Source organism: Balaenoptera ricei, chromosome 17, assembly GCF_028023285.1.
Source record: "Balaenoptera ricei isolate mBalRic1 chromosome 17, mBalRic1.hap2, whole genome shotgun sequence".
NCBI classification, from domain to species: domain Eukaryota; kingdom Metazoa; phylum Chordata; class Mammalia; order Artiodactyla; family Balaenopteridae; genus Balaenoptera; species Balaenoptera ricei.
Window position 1 is genome coordinate 1,286,118 of NC_082655.1, and position 7,883 is coordinate 1,294,000.

The 7,883-nt window shown below is 64.5% G+C and overlaps 1 protein-coding gene across 6 annotated transcripts; it reads right to left on the reverse strand.

The window, feature by feature from the left end:
• Positions 1 to 2,286: 2,286 nt before the first annotated feature.
• GPIHBP1 (glycosylphosphatidylinositol anchored high density lipoprotein binding protein 1) lies at positions 2,287 to 4,985 on the reverse strand. 6 transcript variants are annotated; one of them, XM_059901582.1, is made up of 6 exons: positions 4,897 to 4,985; positions 4,231 to 4,330; positions 3,822 to 3,941; positions 3,516 to 3,635; positions 2,790 to 2,903; positions 2,287 to 2,666 (listed from the first exon to the last, which is right to left on the reverse strand). In XM_059901582.1, the coding sequence occupies exons 2-6, from the start codon at positions 4,280 to 4,282 to the stop codon at positions 2,431 to 2,433; spliced, it is 642 nt and encodes a 213-aa protein (XP_059757565.1). In that variant the 5' UTR covers positions 4,283 to 4,330; positions 4,897 to 4,985; the 3' UTR covers positions 2,287 to 2,430. The 6 variants fall into 6 exon arrangements, with proteins under 6 accessions (XP_059757565.1, XP_059757569.1, XP_059757567.1 ...); XM_059901586.1 differs by having other exon boundaries at positions 3,822 to 3,911; positions 4,897 to 4,983; XM_059901584.1 differs by having other exon boundaries at positions 4,912 to 4,969.
• Between the last annotated feature and the right edge of the window lie 2,898 nt (positions 4,986 to 7,883).

Below are 7,883 nucleotides of genomic sequence, written 5' to 3' on the forward strand. Positions count from 1 at the left end.
CTTGGCCTGGGGACCCAGCTGGGTCTTGGCCGCCATCTAGCCACTTCCAACCTCTGGCTCAGGCGCCCTGGAGCCACTGCCCGCCTGGCCTGTGGCCCCCCCGGGAAGGCGGCCGCTGTCGGCGGGAAGCCCGCAGCTGGGTCCTGGACCTGCCACCACCAGCTGCGTGACCTTGCGCAGAAGTGTCACTTCCCTCGGAGGGACTGTTGGGTGCCAGGACCGTGAGCTGGCTGGGCGGCGGGGAAGGGCGGTTCTGGGACGGGGTGCCCAGCAGGCACGCCAGGTCCCCGCCCACAGCTGGACCTGCCCGCTCAAGGCACCACTTGCTTCTTCCTGTGCCCTCGGGCAGGAGCAGGTTAAAGCCCCAGTGAGGGGTCAGGGCTGTGCTTTCTGCTCTCCAGGGTGGGAATCGGGGGCCCAGCTGCACGCAGGGCGCCCGGAGGCCCGAGAAGAGGCTGTTGCCAAAGCAGGAGCCCAGGGCAGGCCCTTCAGCCAGTGGCTTCAGACTGAGCCCGACCTGGCTCCCTCCTGCTGCCAAGGGCCGTGAAGGAGGTCAGCTCCAGAGGCGCACGGGGGGCGGGGGTGTCTGTGCACTCAGAGCTCTGGGGGCTTCAGGGCGGAGGGTTGAAGGGAATCCTGTGAACGCAGGTGATGGCGCCCAGTGTTTCTACAGCGGGCGGGTGTGGCTAACGAGGCTTCTTGTGATGGTAAAGGACTCGGGTGGGGCGTCTCCCATGAGCTTGCACACGAAGGTGGCACACAGGGGCGGGGCCATAAGGGTTGCCCTGACAACAGTAGCGCGTGTTTGCTGAACGTTTACTCTCTGCCAGGCATGGGCTACAAGCAGCCCCCTCGGTGCTTCAGTCAATTCTCACTGCAGCCCTACAGGGAGGGGTCTCTTACTTTCCCACTTGGCAGATGAGGAAACCCAGCTGCAGGCGAAGGGGCTCACCCGGGGCCTGGAGCTGGAGGGTGTGGGCCTAACATTTGAACCCAGGCAGTGTGACCCCCGAGCTCTGCTCTTATCTGCTATGCTTTTGTAGGGACTGTGTGTGCAGATGTGTGTGTTCATGAGTGTGTGTGCGAGTGGGAGTACATGTGAATACATGCACATGCATGAGAGCGTGTGAAAATGCAAGAAACAGAGAAACCCAAAATAACTAGCTTCAAGATGGCAGAGGTTTATTTTCCTCCCAGGTAAACGGGTCCTGAGCTAGGCAGTGCAAGGCTGGTATAATGGGTCCAGGCCCCTTCCTCCATGCTGCCCTGCCATTCTCAGTATGCCGCCTCATGGTGCAAGGTGGCTGCTGTGCTCCAGCCATCATTCCAGCCACCGGAAGGAGAAAGGAGAAGAGAAAGATATGCCATCTCTACCTAAAGGATTTGCCCCCCATCCCCAGCTAGGCCTTGAGGTTTCTATTAGTAAGGAAAGGGGAGAATGGAAAGTGGGAGACTACTCTGCCTGCTGGGATACTTGACAGGCAGGATAGAGTTCTGGGCTTCCCAGCCCAGGGGATGTTGAGCTGGTGGGGATCAGAGGTCCTCTAAGCCTTGTTCTATACTGCTCTGATGGGGAAACTGAGGCCCAGGCCCAGGCCCAGGCCTCCTCCCTCCCACTCCAGGGCTCTGTTCTGTCACCAGTCAAGAAGGCCAAGTGCCCAGCAGCCAATGACACCAGCCTAGCCAGAGCAGACGCTGGGGAAGCTGAGGTTCTCCTACCTGGCCCCCTCCCACTGCTCCTCTCCTCTTCTCCTCAGAAGCCCAGAGGCCATGTCACCCCTCCCTGATGCTGGTGGCCTGACCGCCCCGTTCACTGCCCCTATGCCCTCGGCACCCACCAGGCTGGGCGGTCGGCTGCAAAGTCCCATCTTGGCCACCCCTCCTGCCTCCCTCTCTTTTCTCTTCTTCTTCCAGCCCCTCATTAACTCCACCCCCAAACCCCAGCAGCCTCCCGGGGTGGCGGGGCCCTTCCTCCTATAGGCCAAGGAAGCCTTCCTCCCAAAGTCTCCTCCCCCCGATGGGCTGCCCATCACATGGATGGAGGTGTTTTGTTGGTGGAATTTGGGGAGCAAATTGGGGTGGTCTCCCCCATGGCATATGGTGAGTGTTTTCTCTGCCAGGGGTGGGAGCTGTGTGGACCCACCCTGTGAGCAGCTGAGGCCTGGACCTAAGGCCCACGTGCTGGCCATCCTGCCACACACAGGCAGGGAGAGGAGGCCAGGGTGCTAGATGGGGAAACAGAGGAAAGGCAGACGTGGCTGTGAGGAACCAGTGCTGGCCGGATCATTACAGACGCTTCCAGTTTATTCTCCAAAGCTGGGGTGGGGCAGGGGAGGGGCAGGGGAGGGGAAGGGAGGGGAAGACAGTGGACAGAGTGCTGGCCAGCCAGGGTGTAAGCCGGGCCGGGGGTGGGGATGGGACGCCCCCCACTCAGACCCCCACTGCCTGACGGCCGGCGAGGAGGCTGAGCAGGAGGGTGGTGGCCGCGGTTGAGGGTCTACCCTGGGGGCCACCTGCCCCACTCCCCTGGGGGTCCTGCCAGGGCGGGATGTTGCATAGGCTGGCCTGGCAGCAGGATATGGTCGTCAGGGATCCGTCCACCGTCCTGCTGACGGGTTGACATGTGTCTGCACACCACCCCGAGTAGGTGGTCCGGGGACCTGACTCTGGGTGGGAAGGGGGTGGTGGAGAAAGTGCGTCACACTGTGTGGACGGGGCAGAGACGAGGCCCCTCACAGACGTGGGTGGTGGGCTCCTCCTGTCCGGCTGCCCCCGGGTGGCCTACTCACCAGTATTCCAGTGGGAGACGATGGTTTTGCACGTCTTGGGGAGGGCGCAGCTCTGCATCTGTTCGCAGCTCTCATCCCTGTGCAGGGTCTGGCAGGAGTAGCACCGCAGCCGCACTGGGAGGCCGGGCGGGCTCAGTCCCCAGAGTGCCCCGCTCACCCACGCCTCCCACCTCCCACCTCTTCACCTCCGACGTCTCTTCCCAATTCCTGTCCAACTCACCCATTCTCAGCTGGTCCCCACCAACCCTGCCCTGCTGGAGCCTCCCTGCACCCCTGCCTCAGCACTGGCCCCCTTTCCTTCCCCTCGCCCTGCCCCACCAGTGCCAGGATGCTCACGTCTTTCTGAACAGGACTCCACACCCAGGGCCTCTGACTCTCTGGTATCCCCATCCCGGGACTCTGCTGTGCTCCTGTCTGCTTGGTGAACTCCTGTTTAACCTCTCTGCCCCGACACCATTGTCCCTCCCAGGAATGGCTCCTTCTCTAGGCCTCCCTACTCTGGATGGCAGTTGAGGGTCACGGTCAGGGTGAGAGGTGAGGGTCTGCTGAGTGTCAGGGGCCCCTCCTCACCCCTTCCCCCACGAGGGAAGGGAAGCTCACAGGGGGAGGCCTTGGCCTGTCGTGTTCTCGCTGGCAGCCTCGCGGACCCTGGCCCTCGGTGGTACCCATGCCTGTGTTGGAAAAGGGGGACGAGTGCCCCACCTTGGGGTCGGGGTGGGCAGGTACCTGTGCCGCTGTTGCCTGCAGTCACGCTGGCCTCCTCGTCCTCCTCGTCATCCTCGTCGTCATAGCCTTCGGGCCCAGAGTCCACGTCGTCATCCTCGACCTCCTGCGCCCGCCCTCTGCCTGGCCGCGCAGGGACGCCTGTAAACCTCCACTACCCGGGCACAGAGGACACATGCTCGGGGTCCAGTGCCACGCCCCCACCCCTCGATCCATCAGCCCCCTTCCCAGTCCCTCTGTCCTCCCCGCCGCCTCCCAAGCTGGTGAGGTCGCTGCCTGGGTCTCCGAGCCCTGGCCCTGCTTCCTTACCTGTGTGTAGCCTGGCATTGTCCTTATCGGCAACAGTAGGGGTTGTGCGCTGGCCCTGTACAGCAGCTGGCCCGTAGCCGTCAGGATGGCCTGTCCATTTCACAGAAGAGGAAGCTGAGGCTGGGAGAGGAGAGGGCACCCCAAAGCCTGCCTCTCTGAGAGGCTGAGCCGGGGGTTGGGTGGGGAGGGAGCCCGTGCCCCCAGGGCCTGGCTGGGCCGGGGCTGGAGGTTCAGGGAGCCGTGGGGACCCAGGACAGCCCCATCCACCTCCCTCTGGCCTCGGCCTCCAGCTGCACTCCCTCCTTCTTCCCAAGCCATGTCTTGCCCCCAGGCTGGACGATCCTGGGGGTCCTGTGCGCCTGGCCGGTGCTGTCCCCCTCGCTGCAGGCTCTCCCCTCGCCCCGAGTACCTTGCTTCCCGCACAGCAGGAGGGCCAGCAGGACAGCCGCCAGCACCTTCATCCTGTCGGGGCTGCCGCACGTCTGCTCACTCGGGTCCTCGCTGGGCCTCTGGATTTGTGGGAAGTGGGACAAAGGACATTGCCGGGGGCTTCCCGGAGGCCCTGGACCCCCCAGCTCCAGCCTCAAACAATGGGCCTCACACTGGCCCCCAGGCCAGGCACTGGGCCAGGGATGGTCATTTCCCTCCCTGACTCCAGGGGCTGGGTGGGGGAGGGGAAGTCATTGTGGTTGGCCCCGGGGCGTCCCGTCCACCTGTGTGGCTCTGCCCTGGCCTTGAGGCCTCAGCCCAGTAGTGCGGGCCGGCCAGCCCACTGCCCCATGTCCGGACCCCAAGGACCCCGGCCCAGGCCACACAGCCCCGGGAGCCTGGCCTCACGGGCCCTCCAGCTGCAGACCACTCAGCCGTGAGTCATCATCGACATTCCGGGGGCCTCTTGTTAAGAGGATTTCAAAGAAAAGCACAATCGCAGTCCTCCCACTAGGCCTGCCTGTCACGCCAGCACTGCGCTCGCCCACTGGCCGCCGGCTGCCCTCCCTCCCACCTCAGGGTCTCATCCTGGCTGTTCCCTCTGCCTGGAATGCTGTTCCTGCCGACGTCCATGAGGCTGTCCCACCTGCACAGGCGTTACCTCCTCAGAGAAGCCTTCCCACCATCGCCTCACACCCTATCCGTCCTTTGCGCTTGGCCCCTGCCCTCCAGAGCTCCATGCCTGCCATCCAGGGCGGGGTGGAGGCCTCCTGGGGAGCCGCTGGGAGCCCGCCTTTTCCGGCCACTGCACTGTGTGTGGGCCTGGGCTGCCCCACTCTCCCGTTCCTCCCCTGCGGGCCGCAGACCGTGCACGGGGGCTGCTGAGAAGCCCCTTCCTGGAGGCCATGGGAAGGGGGGGGCAGGGGCAGGAGGCTAGATTGGGGCCTGGAGCCAGGGACGCGAGCCCGCCCACTGTTTGCCTGGCCCACTCCCTGAACTTGCCCAGCCTGAGCTTCCCCAGTGGGTGGAACATTCTCAGGGACCCCCTGCAGCAGAGGTTGAGAGCTGGCTCTGGGGTAAGACCGCCTGGGCCCAGTCCTCTTCTCCCTGGTTCTGTGGGCTTCAGTGCTCTCACAGTGGTCGTGGCCATCAGGAGCCAGTGCCCGCTGGCGTGTACTGCGGCTCCCGGCACAGTCCCCACAGGGCCGGCTGGGATGACATTTCTCTGAAGTCTCAGCCACCAGGCGTCATCGTCCCTCCCCCGTTCCTCTGGACCAGTGCACTCTCACCTTCCAGCGGGCACTGGGCCGGCCTGGCCACCCTCAGCTTCTGCAGGAAGCTGCCTGGCCTCCGTTACCAGCTGCCCCCAGCCCTTCCCCGCCTGGAGGCCAAAATCACTCTCCAGCCAGGGTCTCACTCAGTCTGGTGCTCACGGCCCTGGACCTGCCCTCTTCATTCCTCAGGCCTGTGTCCACGGCCGCCCCACCCAGCTGCCCCCACAGACCCGGCTTCCTCCTGCAGGTGCTTTGATCTGGGGTCACAGGAGCTGCTCCCAGGAAGGGCTCCACAGGGGCTCCCAGAACTGTTAGGGAGCAGGGAGTCTTCACCCACCGCCTGTGCCCCCCAGACAGGCCCAGCTCCTCCTCGGCCGGGGTGCAGATAATACTAGCACATTTAATTCACTAAGTAAAATTAAATGTCATTTTACTTGCCCTCAACAACTCTCGGGCCGGGTAGCGTTACCATCACTGCTTTACCGACAAGGAATTACTGCAGAGGTTCAGCTCCGCCCTGACTGCCCTCCCACCTCCCGCCCTCCCTGCCCCAGGCTGCACCTCACCCCTCCTCCCCCACAGCCAGGGGGCGGGGGGCTGGTCCCGCTCACGGACGCAGTCACGTGGCCAGGCCTGGCCAAGGCTGGTGGCCCACAGGAGTGCATGAGGCCCCCAGCCCTCAGGTCAGAGTGAGTGTGGGCCCCCCCCCGCCCCCCCGCCCAGACATTCTGGCCTCGGACACGCCTGCTGGTGGCACTCTCTGACCCCAGGCTTCCGTGACAAGGGCCACCCCTGAAGACTCCCCCGGGTGGGGACATGGCTCCCTCAGACCCCAAGGGCCAGGGTTGAGGGCAGGTGGCCCTGTGGGCACCCGGGGCCCACTTTAGAGCCTCTGCCCTTTCTCCCTCAGCCTTGCGCACGCGCACCAGTGCTCTTCTTGGGCAGCCTGGGGCCCAGCTTCCTGCCTGCAGACCCCTGCCTGGTGTGGGCCCGGCCTTGCCTGCTCTGCCCTGCTCGGTCGGGCTGGCTCCTGTGAATGGCCCGTGGGCGCAGCTGGTGTGGGTCCCCTCCCTGCCAGGCCTGGCCTCCCTCTGGCCCAGTGAGTTGAGTGGGTCACCTTGTTCCTCCTGGCGACAGCAGCTTTGTCCTCAGACCTCGGTGCCGGCCGGGGAGAGGGCACACTGGCCGTCCACAGCCCGTCCTGCCCGGGCAGAGGGGGAGGTGGTAGGGGCAGCGCATGAGCCCTGCTCTCTGGGGGGCGGCGTGGCCCCGGCCTGCGCTGTGAACCCACACGCTGGGCCTCTGGGGTCAGCAAGGTGAACCGGACCCAGACCTGGGGAGGGATGGACAACGCTTCTGACTGAGGGGTGGAGGTCTGGTGCTTGTGGGTGCGGGAACGGCGTCTGCCCTGCCTGGCAGCACGCAGCCACGGGCCAGTGGGGCCTTTGAGGGCAGATGTGGGCTGCAGATGCGCTGGCCCTCCTGCCCCCTCCCTGCTCCGGGCTCCTTCCCACCCTCTCTGCAGCGAAGTGTCTCCACCGCTGGGAGCAGAGGGACGGCCTTCCTTCTTAGATCAGAGTCCAGACCGTCCTCCCCGGTGGGCAGGGGGCCATGGGGGGTCTCCGTGGGCTCTCTCTCTGCTTCTGATGGTCCCCCAGTGACTGGCCAGGCAGGCAGCTCCCAGGGACTGTTTTGAGGCACAGCCTCTTTCCTTCCTGAGATCCATAGCTGAGAAACAGGCAGGTGCGGGTGGGCCGGCCAGAGGCAGCAGGCTCCGGGTGGTCTCAGGGGGCCGACTCCCCTGCGCCCCGGGACCCCGTGACGAGACACATCAGGGTGTAAGGAGCCATCTGTTGATTCCAGGCCCCCATCCTCCATTTGTTCAACCTGCCCCCGTCCCTCCTCCACACGTCCACACCCCAGGTTAATTTCCTCTAACCCTTGGACACTCTTGGCCCATCCACATTAACCTCGGAGAGTCTCACCTCCCCTTGCCCCCCAAGCCCCACCACGGATCCCTGGTGTCCGGCGCCAGCTGCGGGGCTGCCTGTGGTACCCCCCCCTCAGCCCACGGTGCCTGTCAGCACCCCCTGCTCCTGCACCCTCAGATTACCCGCCCCCCCACTTCTATGAGAAGCCAGGCCTCTGGGGGCAAGGCCCCGAGGTTGCCACCCTGCCGACCCTGTGCCCAGTGTCACCCACCCTCTGGATGTCCCCTCTTCCAACCTCCCCATCGTCGGCATCCTTCTCCTCTCCTGTCCCTTCAGCTCCCCTCTCTTCTGTCTCCTGGTTCTTCTTTCTTTTTCCTCCCATTTTTTTAAATTGGTAAAATATGCATAATATAAAATTTGCCATTTTA